General features: G+C 40.0%; 2 protein-coding genes across 5 annotated transcripts; one reads left to right on the top strand and one right to left on the bottom strand.

Annotated features, from left to right (window-relative positions):
* Positions 1–208: 208 nt before the first annotated feature.
* On the top strand, positions 209–16,175 carry si:ch211-214c7.4 (mucin-17). Of its 2 annotated transcripts, none has more exons than XM_047803281.1 (6): positions 209–598; positions 7,324–7,992; positions 8,083–8,164; positions 8,749–8,915; positions 9,058–11,577; positions 13,409–16,175. In XM_047803281.1, exons 2-6 carry the CDS (start codon positions 7,383–7,385, stop codon positions 14,461–14,463), a joined length of 4,434 nt encoding a protein of 1,477 aa, XP_047659237.1. In that variant the 5' UTR covers positions 209–598; positions 7,324–7,382; the 3' UTR covers positions 14,464–16,175. The 2 variants fall into 2 exon arrangements, with proteins under 2 accessions (XP_047659237.1, XP_027012241.2); XM_027156440.2 differs by having other exon boundaries at positions 210–497.
* c18h19orf67 (chromosome 18 C19orf67 homolog) lies at positions 12,174–20,768 on the bottom strand. Of its 3 annotated transcripts, XR_003442020.2 has the most exons (9): positions 20,161–20,651; positions 19,901–20,075; positions 18,946–19,090; positions 18,380–18,480; positions 17,395–17,655; positions 16,882–17,040; positions 16,370–16,522; positions 13,768–13,833; positions 12,174–13,584 (listed from the first exon to the last, which is right to left on the bottom strand). XR_003442020.2 is itself a non-coding variant. In XM_027156177.2 (8 exons), the coding sequence occupies exons 1-7, from the start codon at positions 20,222–20,224 to the stop codon at positions 16,378–16,380; spliced, it is 1,050 nt and encodes a 349-aa protein (XP_027011978.1). In that variant the 5' UTR covers positions 20,225–20,651; the 3' UTR covers positions 12,174–13,833; positions 16,370–16,377. The 3 variants fall into 3 exon arrangements, 2 of the variants coding, with proteins under 2 accessions (XP_027011978.1, XP_027011977.1); XM_027156177.2 differs by having other exon boundaries at positions 12,174–13,833; XM_027156176.2 differs by lacking the exons at positions 12,174–13,584; positions 13,768–13,833 and adding an exon at positions 20,691–20,768 and having other exon boundaries at positions 15,872–16,522; positions 20,161–20,259.
* Between the last annotated feature and the right edge of the window lie 584 nt (positions 20,769–21,352).

The following is a 21,352-nucleotide window of genomic DNA, read 5'->3' as shown; positions in this document are numbered from 1 at the left end:
GTTTTACTTTATAAACGAGCTCAGAGATCTGGGGACAAAAAATCTATAAGAACCACAAATCAAACAGTGTCTGAAATATTAGCCAGCTATTAGCATCATATAGTAAACATTAACTAGAGGTAGGTGCGCGTGCGCAGATTGGAAAGTGGGCGTGGTTGTACTCTCGGCTAATTTGCATAAGCAAGCGCGAGCCAGGGAGGGGCGCTAGTTTATAAATGGGAACACCGGGGTAGCTCGGGGAAACCGGGGGGTTTGTAGTTTAATCGTGGATTTGTACGCGTGCTTATAACACGAGGGGAGGAAATGTTTAACCTCTAAATCGTTTGTTTCTCTCTTGTTTTGCCTGTGTGTGTGCGCGCGCGCGCATATATATATATATACACATCCTCCGAGATAACGGCGGTTGCGCGCGCGTGCGCTACGTAAAGGTAAAAGACGCGTTTAGAAATTTCCGCGTGCGTCTCCGTTGACGTGTGAAGAAGAGAAAGCGGCCTGCGGTGAGTGGAGAAAACGTCCAAATCTCACGTTTGTGCTTTAAACAACACTGGGTTCGGATCTCTGTGTTGTGTCTTGGAGCGAAAACCGAATTTATTTGAAGGTGTTTTATTTTTATTATTCCTCACATTATTATTATTATTATTCTTATTCTTATTCTTATTATTATCTCGCGCAGCACCTTGTTTTTGTTTGTGCATTGAACCACATTGTCTGGCTTTACGTTGTGCGTTAGTTTCCTTTGTGTAAATAACATCACGTAGGTCGTTCACGTCTGTTCTGGTCACGTCGATCCTAATGGTGCGCTTTGACACGTTTTTGTAAAAAAAAGACGTCTTTCGTATCCGGATCATATGATATGAGCCACTGTTGAGACTCTGTCCTGTTTAGTATATAGTGTATTATGTGAACGCGGGTGTCTGGGTCAGGTGCCTTCATTTAAACCACCTTTTGTCACTAGATCAAGCTGAAGGTGTGTCGTAATTACAATTAAACCGTTTAAAAGGGACCCAAATGGGATCCGGATAAAATGTTACTCATTTACTAACCAGGGCATCAGATCAATAAAGTGTAATGGATGCTGATTGATTGTGTGACCACCTGCCTTGGATGTTTACAAGGAGGTGTTCAACAAATACAACACAAATTGAGATTATCTATGACTAAATCCGAGCTTCGTTGTGTTTGTGGATATAAAGTACACATGGTGTGTGTTTTAGAGTTCATGAACCCTGTTTACTTTGAATGGAAGTGTGAGTTGTGGCGAGGAATGGAAGAGAAATTTAACCCTGTTGCCTGATGGCAGCTGCAGGGTTTACGCTTCCTGGACTCATTTGCAAACTATCTTATTAACAAATGGGCCGTTTAAGGGGTGACGACTGCTCTGGCTGCTCGTGAGAACGTGCTGTTGCATGTCCATTATTGCAAGTTTAGGATTTGGTCTAGGGTTTTTAGATTAATTTCTTTCCATGATAAGCAGTTAAGAGTGTGTCACTGGGTGTCAACCTGATCCTTGTTCAGAACGTATTAAGTATGTAATTGCCATGGATTTAGACACAAGAAAAGGGCAGGAAACCTGTTCACATTAATTGCAGTTATTGATCCAACACACTGAAAATTAATCCTATCTAGTGGTGGGCACTATGAAGAAAATGTCATGGTATTTGAAGAAATGACTACACTATATATACATGGTGTATCACAAGCTACATGTTTGCTTAAAACAAGCCAGTAGTTTCCATTTGGTTATAAAATGTCAGTGTGGGATCAAAGTGCCCAAGCTTTTTTAGTTTTACGGGTTTAGTTTCATTTGAAAATGTTTACCTGACCATTATGGCTTTGCTCAAATCTTTTCAATCTGCTCCTTTGTGAAAACACCTGCCATGTTGTTAATGCAATTTCCAGAAGTTTCTAGATGGCAAGATCAAAACAACCTAGTAGTTGCTAAAGGCAGCACTGTTTAACCACTGTGGTGTCAGCTTCAAATGCTCCACCCATGTTAGATGGAGCATTTGATACCTTGGTTCTTTGCACTTGTGTGTCTACTTGTTTACAAAAACCAGAAACCCAGCTTTTCCAAGATGAAGTTTGCAGCATTGAATGAAAACCTTGCATGTTTGGCACTGAACTAAGGTCCCAGTGTAGTTTTCCTTGTGCTAACTAAATCAATTCAGATCTAGAAGGAGTGTTTGTTAGCTGATTAGTTGAATCAGGTGGCTTGGAGCAGGGAAACCATTGACATGCCGGAAAGGGGGATGGGAACTTGTGGGTTGCAGGAAGAGATCTGTATTTAGTCACCTGACATAAGGCAAATTGTCTTTTTCTAGGAATATAGATATGCATGGACATGTTTATTTACAAAACACCCCAAAGTTTAGCAAATCCAGGCATTTGATTGTGGTAGCTTCCTGCCTTTCTTGTAATTTTGTGTTGTCCACTTTCTCTGAGCATGTGCCAAATCCTAGGCTTATCCTTTGGTGCAAGGGCTCAGCTGTGTCCTGTTATTTTAGACACCTGTTTTAATAAGGGCATTTGGCTTAATTTAGCATTGTTGCAACTAGGTAGGCTTTAAGAAAATTGTTAAATGGTCAGATTTGCTTTTGAGTGAGATTCTCATGAGCAGGGCAGTGTTCGATTTCTGCATCTGTTTGGCTTTGATTGTGGTGTTCATTTAGTGAGCTAATGATTTCATCATTTTTCATGCTTTGTTTATTATCCCATGTTCCGCTGTGGTGTGTTTGTGCGGTCTGGTCAAGCAAATGCAATATTTTTTTCATGGTGGTTTTGTTTTGGCTGAATGACCCATGTGAGTAACTCTGTTATTATGATGGGAAAATATTAGTTACAGCAGCCTCAAGTTGTCCTGGGATCATCTTTTGCTTGGTTGATACTTGGGAGTGCCGACATCTTTGGTGTAGCTCTGTTTGCAGTAGCAGTCCTCTTTTATGTTGATCCTAGAGCGAAATGCCCAACCCAGACTGTCACCATAATTATTGTGAAGAATGGCATAGGAAACTGGGATACTGCATACGTTTTAAATTTTGCGTCAGTACTTTTTTTTTTTTTAATTGTGTAGTTTGTATGGATATTGTCTTTGAGGGCTAGACATTAAGAAGTTGAATGCAATTATGCACTTGAATGCAATTAAGCACTTATTAAGAAGTTGAATGCAATTCCTTCACTGCCAGCAACTTTGGTTGCTGGCAGTGAAGAGTTTAATAGAATGTGGTTCAAGAGTTTAATGTTGGCACTGGACTGTTTCCAGTTCATGAATATTGTGCTGTGATCATTGCAATGCTTTGAATTGTTCATTAGTTCAATAATTGTCAGCGGTAACTTGGCATGACAGACTTGTATTGTGCTCTGAATGGAATGTCTGGCATATAAGCAACCGGCCTCATTTTAATTCATAGCGGCACAACTCCTGTATGTTAATAAATGTCTGCAGAATCCCCATTGCATCATGAGACGTGACTCAACCCATTGCGCCACTGTTCACCATCTCTACCACCCTACCTGTTTAACACTCTCCAGTGTAAATGATCTTCATGTGAGAATGTAGTCTGCCTTGCTTCCCTTTTGCCCTGGCTTTCTGGTGCGGAAAAATGCATGTGCCTGCCACCTGACATCGTCTCTCTGTGGTGATGGCTTACCAAATGCTGCTGTCCTGCTCCATACCAACCCCCCTGTGAATTTGGCACTTTCTTGTCTAGCCCTGACAACACGCACACCATTGAGCTCTGCAGTGTCATTTTACACATTTGAACATTAGACACTCCAATGCATGGCCAATACTAATCCAGTTGAATGAGAGATTCTGTTGGCTGCCTTAGGGCTTTCCTGTATCGATGAACCCTTTCAGGGTATGAGCTCAGGGCTCATTTTCTCATTGTACATTTAATAGACGACTGCACCAGAATAAAGGCTGTGCATCAACACCCACTTAAATAAAGAGACATTTTTGTGGTTATGGCTTGGTAATTGGGGGGGGTTGTATCGAGGGTGCGGTCTTCTTAATGATGGAAGGAACTTTTCTGTACGGATTAAACCAGTTTTATAGGTTGAGCTACTAAGCTGCTATAGATTACAAAAGTATGTGGAAATTGTTGGAGTTATTTTACAAGCTGTGTGTGAGCATTATCCATTGGGAACAGTTTATTGATTGGCGATTGCAGCTGAAAAGCAGTCTTTATACAATCTTTATCCTCTGGATATCCAGTGTAATAAAGAATGTGACAATGAGATGGGTGACTTGAATCCTTGAGTAGTATCTTCATATGACTCTGTACCCAATCTTAGTTCAGGATTTCCTTAGTATATGGGCAGTCCTTCATGATTCTCACTTAAAATGACCCCTTCCACTGACATTCAACACCTTGTATCCTATTATAATCACAAAAGAAAGAAAACAAACACCGTTCACCAACTGCAAACAGCAATATAGTTGCTGATTAGTGTCAGTGAAAGGCCTAAAATCACCATGCAGTGGCCTTGTCCTACTTGGCATGCTGACGTATTTCAGGGCCCCAGTAAGAGGTCTTACAAACTGGCAAACCTCCAGCGTTCTCACTAGTAGTCAAGACATTGATGTACTGTGTAGAATAGTGGGAGAGAAAGAGGAGGATGAGTATGAAAGTTATGAGGGGGGGGGCATATTTCAGCAGGAACTGGCAGCATTGTGTGTATTGATGGCATGGTGAGAGTGCAGCGTTTTAAGGTTGGATAGTGTAAGCTGTTCTCTCAGATGTCTGTTTCATTGCTTCTGTTTGTCCTCTAACTAAGGGGTATTACCTTGTGTCACAAATGTGGTTGTATTGCTGCTAATCAAGCTTTGTTTTGTAATTTAAAGAAAGTGCAAGATGCAGCTGTATTTTAAAAATGTATTTTTTCCCCCTCCCCAGTACAGAGCAGTTTTTATGACTTCTGCCTTTCCCATGACTGAAAATTAGACTGAGGGGAAAGATGGATTTGGTCATCATGCTGGCTCTTGTGTCAAGAATGCAGGATGTGACCAGTTTGCAGTTGCAAATGAACACAGACGCTTGCTCAGTTTGAGAGCTGTTACACTAGTAGTATTTTTGAGCATTTCTACCATTTTATATAACACATGCTAGAAGCATTTCATGACTGCTGACCACAAAGTTATGTACATATGGCCAGCTACCATAACCGCAACATTTAATAGACCTGCCTGTCTTGTAGTTAAAGCATGCCTTGTGATCAGATCCTGAGTAGAGACTTCATACGAATAGTAAGTTTTCTGTATTCCATTCCCTGTTCTATGCTACAGTTTTAACCAAGTGTGCCATATTTAGTGGCTATGCTCTAATAAACAGACAGGCAGAACACTAGACCGTTCATGCATCCTGGTCTAGACAGTACACTGAGTTTATCTCTTCAGTGAGCGGCACAGAACAGAGATAAATGGGGTTGTCTGGCCCGGCCCCCCATCAATTCTGAATTTGGTCTGTCTAACAGTCTGTCCTGCTTAATCCAAGACTGCTGAGTAATCCAAGTCTCGCACACATCAGACCTACAGTAATCTTCTGGGTTTTTTTTTTAAGGTGGATAATGTGTGGGAAAGTACTGACAGGCTGGGAGTGAGATTAAGAATGATAACCATCCTGGTGCCTTTGGGGTCAGAAGCCCTTTCTTATAAAGGAGTCGGTGTAGAGTTTTGGTGAGGAAACTGGAAGAATGTCATAATTTGAAAAAGGATTCTTTTGAATTGTTTTTACTTTACATGCTATGCCTTCTGAAAGCTGATGCTTTAATTAAATGAGGAAGTGGAATTAGCTGTTCTTGCAAATGTGAGTTTGATGGCAAAAAATGTGATGTTACCACTGAACCCCTTTGTTCAGGATTTATGGTTTCTGATCTTGGCTGTGATCATCTTCAGAGCATTTTACAAATGTGTCTGAATTTGTTAGCCTTAACTCGTACTCGAAAACATTTAACAACATCTGAAAAATGGAAATGCTGTAATAGGCAAGCCATTTTGGATAACTGCCACAATGGGTTGTTACCAATATCTGTAAACAAATGCATGACAATATTTTTTTGAGTAATAAACATGGTTCTATAAGGCAGTGGTCATTTCCCATGAAGATTTTGGTATGGAGCTGGATTACTGTGTTTGTGTGCAATTACTTCTCCAGTTGTGATCCTATGAACAATGTCCTTCACCCAATGCATTTGGATAAATTGGAACATGTATAAATGGGAAAATATTCTGGCACAATATATTGGCGCTTGCATGACCATTTTTTCACCACTTATGACTTTCACTTCCATCCCTTACAAATTTGATTTATCTGCACTAGAATTATGTATGATGGTGATTTCACCCATTATGCTTCTACAGCACTCATTCATGCACTTTAATTATATCCGTTTGCCTGTTCCTTTTGTCTAGTAATACAGAGTACAAATTGAATTTCACCGCTTCAGTCTTTCTTGTATTACATCCCCCACCATCCCCAGCACACAACCACACATTTTATTCATCCTCTTGCTTGCCGGTCAAGCCGGTTTTGTTTTTTTTAACCTATACAATAGCTCTGATGCCCAGGCCATCTGCTTGCATGGAACAGGTCTCTCAAGGGTGAAATGGGAGGGGGGTGGAAGAAAAGAAGGCAAAGGGGAGTAGAGGTTTAGAGAAAGAAATCCCATGGCTTAAAGGGCAGTGCCGCTAAAGGAAAGTAGAGTGAGAGGTCATGGAGTTCACTGCAAGTGGTTTTCTTTTCTCCATTTTAACTTTTATTCCCTTTTTCTGGTTGAGCTTAGTCATTATTTGTGTTCGTCTCTGAACAACAGAAAGTTTTAACACTATGGCAAGACCTGTAGAAGTGAACCAACAAATTAAGGACTACTGTAGTTAAAATAATTGCCATTTATGTTGATCTTCATCAGATTTGGTATAAACCCGAATAGCCTTATAGATTCCACTCGTTGTCTAACATGAAAACATTTTTTTTTACATGTATAACATGTTTTACATGTATGATTTTCAGCTTCACTGTGATTTTGTACATCAAGAACCAAAAATACCTGGCAACTCAAATCATCACTAAATTCAAACTACCTCAGTGTTGTATTCTGTGTAAAGTGAAAACATTTTAAGAAAATGGGTGAATTAATTTGAGGCAAATCAAACAACTCTTACTGAGCTTCAGGGAATACTGTAACATCTCTCCTGTTACTTATTAGTAAACTGTATTCGTTCATATGTTTATAATTCATATTAATTCATTATTTGTTATTTATTTGTTACAGTAATACCAAGATGCTCTTTTTCTAACTTCAAAGTCTGTTTTTCTTATTTTTAAGAACCCTGCTGACCCTGAGTTAACTGGATCATACAAAAAAGTTGCCAGGCACCAGTTGAGATGAAACCTGATGGGGTTGCTACAACTCCGGCTGAGCCAGCAGAAGATGTAGTGGAGCCTGTTCCTGAAGTAGTTGCCAGTGAGGAGCAGGTCCAACAAGTTTCTAGTCCATCATCTTCACAGCTTGAGAAGCTTGAAAATGAAAGTAAGCAGGATGGAGAAACCTTAGCACTACCTCTGCCTGGAAAAGAGGTTAATGGGAAAGTTTCAAAACCTAAGGTCAAGACTAAAGCCCCAATAAAGACCACCAAGCCTAGTACAGCAGGCACTAAAGCAACAACCACAACAGGTGCTGCATCTCGCCCTGCTACAGCTCAAAGCCGAGTGGCCAATGGTGTTACGAAGATAGTCTCAAACAGTGCAAGCAAGAAACCGGAGATGAAGAAAAGTACCACTGTTGGAGTATCAACTCAACTAAAAAAAGTGCCCACTGCAACAACTGTAGCGCCAAGGACACAGGTGAAGGCAGCTGAACGTAAAACTGTTACCTCTGTTAGGCCTGTAGCTTCTACAAGCAGTGGGGCACGAAAGCCCACAGCAACCTCGCAAGCACTGAACAGTAGGCCGGTCACAGGAGGTAACAATGCTGCAGTTAAACCCAAGACCACAGGTACAGCTCAACAGAAGTACTCTGCACCAGTTCTGTCTTATTTTAGTTTATATTTTAACAGCATTGCTCAACCCAACTATTTGTCTTCAGCTCCAAGGCCTACTGCCGCACCTGCTGCCAAAGCCAGTGTTTCAGCTGCTTCCAAAGCCACCACTAATCCCAAGGCAACCAGGTAATTTCAATGGCGAGGTGTTAATTGGAATGGGAATTCTAATCCTTGATTTAAAAAAAAATTGGCTGCCAATGAAGCAGCAAATCTTTAGAGAACACAAATGTTTGCCATAACTTTGTATTAAGAAGTGTTTTCACAATTTTAGCCTGACACCATTCATGGGTGGGGGTGTTTTTTTTTTTTTTGTTTTTTTTTTTTTTTGTTTTTTTTGTTTTTTTTTAAATGTTTCATTATTTCTGTTTACATAAAGTAAGCAATTATCTTTAGAAACTGCTTACTTCCTCCTAATGCAATGCCTTATTGGATTATATATCGGATCAGCATAAATCCAGCACACCCACACAACCACAAGCAATTCAAGTATACACACAAACACTGAGCCCTTTTAGTAAAATTTTTCTTCAGAGGGCGCTTGGGAGCCTGCTGCAGCTGACTTTTCTGAGGGCATGCACTTGCAAAGTGTGCCCATTGTTAAATGGTTCTGAATGGTGAAGTGTTTTTAATGAAGGCTTTTCTGCTCCCATTCTTAATGTTAATAATGCAGATAAACAAGTTTTATTTATTTATTTATTTTTTAACTTCAGGCCAACTGTAGCAACTTCTCGTCCCACCACTTCCTCAGCAACAGTTAGACCAACAACCACTGCTAGTAAATCTACAGCCTTAAGAACAACTGTCTCTGCTCCCTCTGGTGCCAACTCTGCATCAGCAAAACCTTCCAAGGTCTCTGCTACTGTAGCAGCTAAAAAAGGTAGATAAAATATGGGATTTTTCCCTGTACTGTAGTTTGCATATTAAGAAGACTATACTTCTTGAATAATTTTTTATTCTGTGTTTACCCTTTCAGTGCTATTAGTGATAACCTTTCAAATTGCATCATCTTCCTTTTTCAGAAATGAAAACCACCACCAGTGCAGCGGCCAGAAAACCGCTAGCCACTATGACTACGTGCTCTACAGCAACAAAGACCTCAAAACCTGCTGTAGCTGCCAAGCGATTACATACAGACACTAGAATGTCTCAACAAAAAATGGATAAAGTACAAGTACCAACAAGGAAGGTCCCACAAAGTCCCCGAAACATTTCCTCACGCACTGCTTCAGGTAGAATGGCTACAGAGATTAGTAACCACAAGCAAGTAGTAAGTAGTAATCCAGTCTCTGTGAAAGGTCAAACAGCCAAACCAACACAGTCAGTTTTGCCATTAGTCATCAAAGGAAAGCCTTTAGAAGAACAATCCTCAGTGCCTGTGGGACCCTCTGCTGTTCTAGAAACTGCAGCCATAGCAGCTGTAGAATCTGTGATAGAAGCACAAGTTCCATCTGTTGAGCTAACACAGACTGATCAACAGATCAGTGCACTTGTTGAAGGTCAGGAAGAAGGGGTGCAAGTACCTGCCCCAGAGCCTACAAATGTGGACCCCAGTTCCCCCATAGAGAGGACAGATGCTGAGCCATTAGGTATACAGTCAGCAGTTAATGTGCCTGTACTTGAAACACCTAATCCTCCAAGTGCTGTACAATCTGAAAATGTTCATGACTATATTTTGGTTGTAGCACATGACCTGAATGAGCAAGAACATGTACCTGCTTCACCATGCGAGGTTCCAGTTACTTCCCAAGCGCCTCCTAAAGACTCGGAGGTTGTTGTGAAACAAGAGCCCATAATATGCAATTTTGAAGAGGAAGAGGAGAGGGAGGGCAGTCAGCAGGTGTCTTTGTCTGACATGAGTGGTACACAGCCTACTGAAGAGTCCAGGCCTGGTTCAGCTGGTCTGGCTGGTTCATTATGGCGAGCAGGAGGCCTGCCCTCTGAATTTGACTCTGAGGATGTAAGCTGCAGCCAGCAGGGGGCCTCAGAGCTTAGTGCTCCTGGTGTTTTAGAGGGCACTGAAAGTATGGATGATCTAGGTGAGGCTAGCCTAAAAGGTGCTGATGGAGAAGGTGCATCAGCTGGATCTCCAGACTTTGAGAAATTCCCTGATATTTTAGCCAATGAAGATGATGATGATGAAGATGATGACCATGTTGATGATATGGAAGTTGGATCAGAAATGACTGAAGACCCACATAGGCAATGCAATGACAATGACAATGACGATGAGGATGATGATGTGGAGATGGCAAGTGAGGGTGTCACAGAGAGTGGCCTTGAAAGTTATGGAAATGCAGATGAAGATGACTTTGCAGAAGACTACAGATTGGACAACCTGAATCGTATGCAGCCTTCATCCATTGTTTCTGCCCTTTCTTCACCAAATCCTTTTGCTGATGCCTGGATACAGTCACTTCAAACAGATCCTATCCTTGTCTCCAGTCCTTCTTCCAACCATTGGCAAACATACTCTGAATTGCCCAACCAACCTGCTGCTCAAGCCTGTTTGGATATTGGAAGTACCAAAACAGATCTATCCTCTCCAGTGGTTATGGATCCTGTTCCAAGCTCAACTCTGCCTTTCGCTGGGCCTAATTCAGAATTGATTGTGGGCCTCAAACAAGACTTGGCATCCCATTCCCAACTCGTTTCTCAGTCTAGCAGTCTGCCTGACTCAGAACTAGCCATCCATACGCGTAGTGGTGCAAGCACACCTGAAGAGCTGAAAGACTACAGTATAAGCCCTGGACTAGAGAAACACAAACCGCCCTCACCAGTCAGCCCAAAACCGGTGCCAGACATTATGCAGGACCTAGGAATTTGTAGATCTGATACTGCAGGGGCTGAGCATGAAGAGGAAGAACCTGAGACTCTGCCTGCAGATATGTTAGCAGGACTGTCAAATGCAGTGATTTCTGCACCATCCTCCCATTCTTCTGCCATAGGGGATGAGGCTAGTGACACAGATGGGGATATGCAGATCAGTGACCCTACTGAGCCTGGTTCCACAGGAAATGAGTGCTTTGATGGCACACAAGTTGCTCACAGCATGTTGGCCTTGGTGGAGGAATGTGATGCCTGTGCTGAGATGGATGGAGGCGGTGGTGACACACCTCAGTCTGCTACTTCAGCTACCTCCTATGGTTTTGAGTGCAACACCTCTAACTCTAATGCCCAGTCTACGACAGAGAGCTGCATTAAAAGCCCAGGCATTCTTTCTCTCGAAAATGAAGAGCAGCTTCCTGATGAAACCAAAGACCCATCACTTATTAAGGAGCTGGACCTTGCACCTGCTGGTGCTCCTGCAGATTCTGACCTCCTCGACCAACAAGAGGAGTTTCAAATGAATTCAGGGCAGCAGCATATGCTTTCTTGGAAGGTCAGTGAGGAGTTGCCGGAAACTTGCTCACTAAGCGGTACAGTCCCCATTGAGACAGGCTTGGATAGTTCTTCCTCTGAGCACCAACAAGACTTGGATCTTGATGCACCACATTCCTACTACTCAACAATATGTGAAAAGACAGATAGCTTCTTGACAGGTAATGTATAGATTGCACTTTGCCAATGCACCTTTTAGTGTTCTTTGCTGTCTGTCAGGGTCTTCCCAGGTTTGTCTTGATGTCAAAGATGTTAGATTTTTAGGGGGGTGGGGGTAGAGGCTGATCATTCAAGTCCTGTATGTGCAATAACTACTAATTACAGAAAAACAGTTTTGTTTCTCCCTTTAAAAAAGTGTTTCTTTGGACTGGCATGACTTGTGGACTTTGCAGAATATCATGAATGAATTATTCAAAACAAAAAAATTGTGGGATGGGTTTTTTGTGTGTATTTATCATGGCATTTTTAATGCAAATACTAATTAATTGTTTTGTATTTTGCCTCTTCTCATTGAGTTTGTAAGTCTTCTCTCTTGAATTTTACTTCCCCTCCACACATGCCTTGTTTCTCCTTTGCACTATTGGGTTTGCTTAACCCTCATATATATATTATGAATATCTCCCCCCTCTTGAATACTTATTGTCCTAGCTTTAAATAAAGGTTAGACATTTAACACAATTGTTATTCCAGTATACTTTTTTTTTTTTTAAATGGATGAAGGCTGATGAATTGCACCAATATTAAAGGAGACCTTTACTTGGAATAAAAATGAATGTTTATTGTGCATGGTACTCTAGTTAATTAGTCACCACATTCCATATTTATTCTATAGTTTTTGCATACATGTTCATAAAATGCACATACAATAAGCTTTTGTTACAATGATTAACTTAAAATTCCAGGCATACTTTGCATACAAATACTAGCTGTAAGTTTTCTTATTTTTACAGGATTAGAGCATATTAATGTTTATTCTTGTTTATTTCTGAAAGTGTCATGTCATGTTCTATGATGGCAGCCTTGCCACCTTTTTACATACATAGATCACACATGCACATCTGCACATGTATCTCAAATTACATTATTTACATAGTTGCACTTATTGAAAACTGGAGTTGGGACATAGCGCTCCTATTCCAGTCTGCTTCTACTTCTATTTTGCTGTACCCCTCGCCACCTCTTTCCCCCCCACCTACCCTGACTCCTTGAATCCCACCACCAGAGGGAAGGAGAAAGCACGAGATCTACGAGGCTTCTGGATCTCATTCTTTACCAAGGTGCTTAGTTGTCCTTTCCCACTTTTGACCCTTTTATATGCCTTCATCTCCATGTGGTTTGGTTCTTCTGCTGTTCATCTGACCCACCATTTAGGGCTGAACAAATGCTTTGCTTTGACCACCACCCTAAGTCTGTCAGATGAGCTTCTTTAATGGACATGCACTGACTTGCCAAATGTATCATCTTCAGTCTGTCCACACTGAGATGCCAAACTGTGTACACCACTACACTGAATCATTATGCACAAAGCAGTGATCTTCTCACTGATCTTGCTGTTCACTAGGGTTGTTGCTTGAGGCATGCTTGCGTGTGTGGTATGTGCTCCTCCTTTCCTATCTAGCACATATTGCTACCTTGTTGGTAATATGCATGGTGCTTGCATGTGCTCATCCAGGTTGAGAGGTTTTGTTTTTGTTTTAACACAAGCTTTATTTATTTTTACTCTTCACAATAGTCGGTGGTTACTGCATATACAGGGTGTGGCTGTTTTTCATTGCACAAAAACTGCTGCACAAATATTCTTATTCTGATGAATGTTTTTATATTGAATATACTTTTTGTCTAAGTTGTGTGCCCTGCTTTCTGTATTGCTCCACTACCAACTCTTATTTATTTATTTCATTTATGGCTTAACATTTTACTCGTACATGGTACTGTACCCTCTTATCCCACTCACTTTCTAACACCTACTTGGACTATTTGCCATGTTCACAGGAAGTCTCATCTGTGTTCTGCAGCAAGAAAAGGTGCCCACAGTCAGCACAAGACCACCCAAGCCCCATGGACTACGTGTCGATCATGTGACTCGTCTGCCTACTGATCTTCCTCCGAGGATGCCAAATGTGGGGTGTACCTCTCAACTCCGTCGGCTAGAACAACATCAGCTGCAACTAGAGGAGATTGAACAGCGACGAGAGAAACAGAGTCAAAGTGTTGAGACGCAGATGGAGGAAAGAAGGGTGAAGAAAAGTGCTGAGGGAACTGGGGGGAGAGAAATGGAGAAGGAGGCTGAACAGAAGAGCAGGGAGGAGAAAGAGATGAAATTGGAGGAACAAAAACGGGATCTGCTTCACCTGCAAATTCAACAGCAGCAGCAGGAGCTGAAGCAGAGGCAGCAGATCATGCAGTGGCAACAAGAGCTGGAACAACAGAAACAACAAAGTAAGCACCAGAAAAATTTAAGTGCAGTTCTTCTCTCACCTACTGGGCTTTGCACTATCTATGAGGGACTAGAGACCAGTGATGCAGAGGAAGAGTTTGAAGACAAAATGGAAGAGAAAGAAATGGTGTTGAAATTCAAGGTAGAACATGAATGTTCTCCCAAAGAGAGAAGTAGCATCCCAGAGACAGGCTCCATTTCAGATAACCCAGATTCTTCACAATCACAGAGCACATCTCCTAATCCTATTCCGGATCATGAAGGGTTAATAACTCACTCTGTGACCATGAACAGCCCACCTCTTTCCGGAACTAGCACTGCCCAACAGCTTTCACCTCTGGACCTTGACTGGGGCAAGAAAGCTGACATTGTCCAGCATCTGATCAACCAGACATTATTACTAAATGGGGACAACTGCTCCCCGCTTTTGCTTCTCCCTGGAGGGGCTGCTGGGACACTGAGCCCACTGGAGACAAGCCTGTGGCCCAGCCTGGCCCCTCTTACTCCAACCTCTGCCACAGTGACTTCTGTTAGCAGCTACTCTGCTGAGCTTTCAGGGAGTTCTCCAAAGGGGGAATGGACAGTAGTGGAGCTAGAGACTCATCATTAAGGCCTAATATTGGGCTAGGCAGACTGAAAATGTTTCAAGGGCAGCTGTAGAGTGTGAAATGAAGAATGAGAATTATGTGATTCTGTTTTTACTTTGATTAAAAAAAAAAAAAGAATTCTACAGAATCATAAATTCACACCCAAGGTTATTCATATAAAAACTGTTGGTGATTAGATTATTGCATCGTCTGGCTGTCTTTCCCTTTACACACGATCATTTACCTAGGTGGAGTATGGTAGAAGGCACTACTTGCCTCTTTTAAAAAACATGTTCTTGATGGCTTGCATTCAAGAAAGATGGCACTATTAAGCATGAAACCTAATTGAAGCCTAATCAATGTTTGCGATAACGGCTAAAACTGATGCAGTGCCCCCCCCCCCACACACACACACACACATACTAGGTAACTGGTAACAGCACGAAGAAATGAAAAACATCAGCAATACATAAGACAAGGCTTTTTTAGTATACTAATGATAATGGGGAAGTTTTAAAGGAAATTGATCTTTCAGATACAATGTAAAGCAAGTACTCTTTCAGAAGATAGTAATTTTCACTTTTTTAAAATTATTTATTTTAATGAAGGATTAGCAAAGTTCTTTTTGGGCAGGGGGGGGTGCTATTAATATCTCAGAAATCAAATTATGGTAAATATATGGTTAATTTTTAGCACGGTTTGATACAAAAACCTGTTTGTGCTACTTGAACGATTCATCTTGAACTATTCAGATGCAGTTGATGCACCAAACTAAAGCCATGTCTCTTAATCCCTCTTTGTGCCTCATAAATGTTTCCATGACCAGAACCATCTTTTTACATGGTGCGAATGGATTTTGCCATGTTGTATATCATTTCTGCACTGTGACCAACATGATCAAATTCTATAAAAGGTCTTGCAATTCATCTTATATGGCCCCTTTCCTGTAAAATATGTTGTATTCGTACTTGTGAATTTTTGTTTCCCAGGATTTGTCACGGTTTAACTGCATGTATGTATGTAGCACGGCTGCTGTTTTGTCTGGCTACTCTCCTCAAAACATTACAATTGTCCCCTTAGTTCAAAAGGACTGCTTCATAAATTTTGGGTAAACTAAAGGATTGAGACTGCATGCTCAATGAAATGGGTCACAACTGTGTGTAAATGCCCATAAAAGTAAATCTAAATTATAGTGTATACTTGTTTTCAGTTTGTCTAGGTATGTGTAGAAACGTTTACATTTTGTCTGACTTTTTTTTGTGTGGGTTTTTGGTTTTTTTTTTTTATTTTTTTAGATTAGTCACTGAATTCTGTAATCAGGGAATCATGTCTCCAGGTATATTCAGACCTATAACACTGTCATTAGTATGTGGAATAAAATTTCATGGTTTTTATTATTTATTTTTCAGGATTAGTGTAAGCCAGACACACTGGACTTGTTCTTGTTTATTTACTGTAAATAACATTCAGGGATCAAGGAAAAACAAATCCATGACATTAAATCCAAAAACTTGTATGAACCGTGGTCACATTAAGCACAACAAATGTAATTATTTAGTTTTGTTCTGTACTTTGTGTATATTTTTGTAATTTATTTTAAAATGAAGGAATGTATTTTTGTATTTAGTGTGTAGATGTTATCAAACCATGGCAGCTGAATTTAACTTACAAACTGTTACTATTTTGTCTGTTTTGATGCTGATGGGAAAAATAAAACTGGATTGGTAGATGATAACATTTGGTACCTGTCGTCTTTTCAGCGGTTGAAAGTAACATTTATAAAACGCTGCCTCAAAAACATACAAATACAAGAGAAAATATAAACCTAACAATTGAAGTGGAAAAACAAATGAACCTACAACAAAATGAGAAATGGATTCTAACTGTACTTATAAAAAAGATTCTCTGGTTCCTGGTTGGGTTACATACTCTTAGTCTTAAGTGATGGGGTGTGTGATGCTCTCATCAGCCTTAGACAACAGCACCCTCAGCAGACAGTCTGTGGCAACGCAGGGCGATGGCTCCTCCAGACCCAGATATGTCAGCGGCTTGTATTGACCTCGAGGAATTGTGCACAGCACCCTATGATACATTTATTTTACATGTAGTATCTAGTAGTATATAGTTTTCCACCTATGCTATGTTTATGGTAAACTTAGACACACCAATTTAAAGCATGTACATTTACAAAGCGCATGGGGTCATTTCAGAGTCTGATAAATCGATATCTGGTTATTTGGGACATCTTTGCACATTTTAACCTTAAAACTCCATCACATTGATTCTCAACAGCACTACAATGCAGCATTGTAAATGTCACCATAGAATCTTAGCCTTGAATTGTTAAATATGCATAACTGTAGGAGAAGACTTCCAGAATTATTCATGAATTCCCCTGTTGTCTGTACAGAGAGATTGTTTTTGTGTGGAGAGCCTATTACCAGTCATTGATGTCTTCTGCGTCTGGTTCTGGATATATCTGTACCCACTTCCCTATAGACCACATCTTCAGTACTCCTTCCGCCCCTTTCTTTCTGTCTGTCTGTCCTATCGTCGCCTCTCCCTCCACTAAGTGGACGTCCTCGTGGCAGAGGAAGTAACTACAACAGGACGGAAGACAAGTTTCTTATAATCAAATTCTACACCACACGCAATGTGAGCTTGTTTTCTCTATGATACGTAGATGTTACGGAACACAGTTGTGATATATTTACTTTGAATAAACAAGAACACCTGACTATATTATTTTTGCTCATACTAATACAAAATAGTAATGTTCATGATGTAGATAGAGATGAGTGGAAAATGAGAAAATATGCTGGAAAATTAGGTGTGAAAAAGCTTCTCGTTATAAACACCATATGGATTTTAAAGCCTAAGTTGGGCAGGTTTTGAAATGCTTCACAGTACACTCCTGCAAAACACTTTCATCTTTCAATTTTATCCTCACTCACTACTCTGTACTGTCGCCTTCCATCCTTCTCTCCCTATTTGCCTCCTGTTCTCTTTCCATCCCTTGTTTCATCTCTGTCCTGTTGTCATTCGTTTCTTCTTCTTCTCCTGCCTCTGTCCCTTTCTTACGCTCCACATTCCAGCGCATGCGTTTGTACAGTCCATTATTGGTTAAAGCCAGGAATGGTGTGGGTTGACAGTAACGGAAGATTGACAGGTTGATGTTATCCACCTGACATTGGCCAATGTAGAAATGAGAGACACTGAGGGAGAAAGAAATGGGAGAGAAACCTATATGCGTGGAATACTGTAATTAAGGCCCAAATTTCAGATTTTCTTTTTTCCCAAACATGTATTAATCTCTGTAAAGTAAAAAAAAGTGTTATTATAAAATAAAAGAAAACATACTAATGGGAGTATGGTCACTAGGGGCCAGTGTTGCATGAACCAAACCAGAAGTTACAGCAGTGAGACACAGAGAAAGAGTTTTCAACAATAAACTACAGGCATAAGTGCTGTTAAACCAGAAACATTACATACTGCACCTTTAAATGATGACATATATAACAAATAATTCATAATGTATGCATCGTGTTTTGAGAAAAAAAAAAAAACCTTAGTACAGTGAATACATATAAAACCCATAATGGGTACATTATTAGCACAAACAGCAAACAAATCTTTTTACTCTAGGTTTGAAGATTATTGACGTTCATGCTATGCCTTTATTTCTTTAATGCAAAAGTGTAGTAATCAAATAGGAAACCGTGATAATGCAAAGTCAAAGTTTGACTACCAAATTTGCAGCATGTGGCATTAGCATAAACAGAGAACAAGGACAGAACTTTAGATGTTATAGGAAGTTTTAATGACTGCTGTGTTTAACAAACACAGCTTTTATTTCAAACAAGCTTGATCAACATTGTCAATATATTCAAAACTTATAAATAATTAACTACGACCAAACAAAAAGAAACGGTGACTTACCCTGTTGGGTCAGTCTCAGCCAGAGAGATGCAACCGTATGAAGCGTATATTAGTACCAGCTGCTCCAGCTGACTGCACATTTGCTGAGAAAACTGCAACAGCTGTGTTTAATGACAAGAGAGTGACAGTGTGTGTGTGTGTGTGTGTGTGTGTGTGTGTGTGTGTGTGTGTGTGTGTGTGTGTGTGTGTGTTTGCGTGTGTGCAAGTTTAAGCTGGAGATACAGAAATAAATCATCTCAAAACAACAGTGCTGTACTTTATAATGAGTGAATTCAGTGTGATCAATGAGAATCCCCATCCAATAGCCATCCAATAAACTTATTATAAGTCATTATAAGGCTGTAACTCATTACAGCCAGCTTTGGTAAGATTATAAAATAATACTACTTAAGTTAAAGGTTAGGCTTTGTTTAAAATACTAGTCATATTTTCACTAAACTAATTCACCACAGATATTTCTTCCATAACCTTGTCAGTAATAAAAACACTGACTGCATTTGTCAGTTCTTCACTTCAGATAAAAACCATCCATAGAAGTGCATTCTTTTTGTCCAATGTGATCTTACCTGGGTGCGAATGTACTGGGGCAGTGGAGATTGACCAGGACAAGTGTTGCGAGCGGTAGACTCCAGGTAGTTGAAATGTGGCTGACACTTCTTCAGGAACGTTGGCACTGCATGACTGAAATCCTCCTTCTGGGAATTAAGTTTGCTACAAAGACCATGCACAGGAGTTGCTTTTATTTTTCTGTGTAAACTGGTGATAAAAAGCACACTCCCAAAAGAACTGGTTTGTCCTGCTGAGGTAACCATTAAGGTTCTATGCAAAACCCTATAACAGAATAGCAATCGAGTAGCACTATTTTGCTGTTTCAGAGTGCATTTCACTATATCTATAGTTCTTGGTTTGACTCTAAACTTAGGTTACAGTCTGTGTGGAGTGTCTTGTGTTCTCTGACTTCTCACGTTACATCTGGCCTCCCAAAACGCCAGCAGGTGACCCCGCTATGCTGAACTTCCTTTATGTATGCGAATGTTGTTTATAACGATGGGATATGGAACATTATCTAAAACATGGTCCGTTACATCAATACGACATTTATCAGACTGTATATTTATAATCACACCCTCCAGTGTCACCCATATGACGATGAGGTTCCCCTTTGTGTCTGTTTCCGCTCAAGGTTTCTTCCTTTACTGTTCAAGGGAGTTTTTCCTCGCCACATTCACCTGAGTCACCTCAGATTTGCTTCATTGTTGATAAATACATACACATTTAAATAGATCTAATATTAATCTTGAATACTTATATTATATTAATCTTTATATTATTCTTTATAATAACCTTTTGTTCTATGTTTATGTTCTGTAAAGCTCCTTTGAGACAATGTCAATTGTTAAAAGAGCCATAGAAATAAATTAGAATTGAATTGAATCGAATCGAATAAAAGGAGGTTCAAGCTTTTACAGTCAGCAGTCTTTAAATATGAGTGAATTAAACAGATGTTTTCTTTCACTGCACCTGTGGACCAGGCAGATCTGAAGCTCGTCTGCTTTGACTAGAAGATATTGTACTTGTTCTTCTATGGGTTGTAATTTATTGTCCATTAATTTCAGATCAGATGAAAATGGACCAGAATCAAACTGCTCTTCCGTGCAGTACGTTTCTTCACCGACAGATGGCGCCGCACTGCAGCCTATAATGGAGCACATCAAACTGGTCTAATTTAATTTAATTTAATTTAACTTTAGTTTGTAATAGTGGATACGAAAATAACTTACCGGCTTCTTTTTGTTTTGCTTCGCTGTTATAAGCCTCGGTAAATGACATCTCAGTTTCCGACATTTTTAACTACTAAAGCTAATATGTTAGCCGGTTAGCTAACACACACAAACACACACACAGACAGCCTTGAAATAATATTTAAGAATATTATTATATTATAATAATATTTAAGAATATTAGTATATATCGTACAAGTATATTTAAATACTTGGATATATTTAAAATGTCCAATGGTCAATGCTAATTTGTCTCCTACTATTTTCACAGCGTAAATGTTAAGCTAATGTGTTAGCTGCGTTACAGCTAAAGCTAATCATCAACCGTCGTTAACGATCTAAAGTTTATGCTACCTTCAAGTGATATCAGAATTTAAGGTACAGGCCAGTTTTCGACCCAGAAATTTAACAGAGCTAATTATTTAATGTGGGGAAAAGTCGTGATTAATGTCCAGATTAAATTGTTTGTTTAAAATAGGACTACGTAAATACGTCTGTTGAATATATTGATGGGTTTAAAACAATAAAACCTGAATGTTTTGTCATTTAAATCCCAAAACTGCTCTCTTATGCCGCCTTCAAGTGCTGATTGAAATCTGGACGACTAAGAGTTTCTGACAGATAATCAGAATTAGAATCAGAATCAGAAAGAGCTTTATTGCCAGGCATGTTTTCACATGCGAGGAATTTGTTTTAGTGACAGAAGCTCCACAATGTAACAGAATGGCATTGATCTACAGTGTAGACGAAATTGTATGTACACATTTACAGGTGTGAAATGTGCAGTTTAAATATACATATCCAATATAGGCAATAAATTGTATGTACAATTTGCAAGTGTGAGAAATGTGCAATTGAAGTATACAATATATACAATTTGTATGTACACGTGCAATTTTGAAATGTGCAACTGAAGTAAACAGTAAACAGTATAGACAATATGTATGTATGTACAGGTGTGCAAGTATGAAATGTACAAATTGAGGTATACATAGTACAAATGTGCAAGTGTGGAATGTGCAATTAGGTGTTGTGTGTTCCATGGTGTTAATTGTTCATCAGGTGGATTGCTTGAGGGAAGAAACTGTTCCTATGTCTGGTCGTTCTGGTGCTCGGGGCTCTGTAGCGTCGGCCAGATGGCAACAGTTCAAAGAGGGAGTGTGCTGGATGTGAGAGGTCCAGAGTGATTGAC

Source organism: Tachysurus fulvidraco, chromosome 18 (genome assembly GCF_022655615.1).
Source record: "Tachysurus fulvidraco isolate hzauxx_2018 chromosome 18, HZAU_PFXX_2.0, whole genome shotgun sequence".
NCBI lineage: Eukaryota > Metazoa > Chordata > Actinopteri > Siluriformes > Bagridae > Tachysurus > Tachysurus fulvidraco.
Note: the sequence above shows the minus strand (reverse complement) of the source record. Positions and strands in the feature narration are given on the sequence as shown.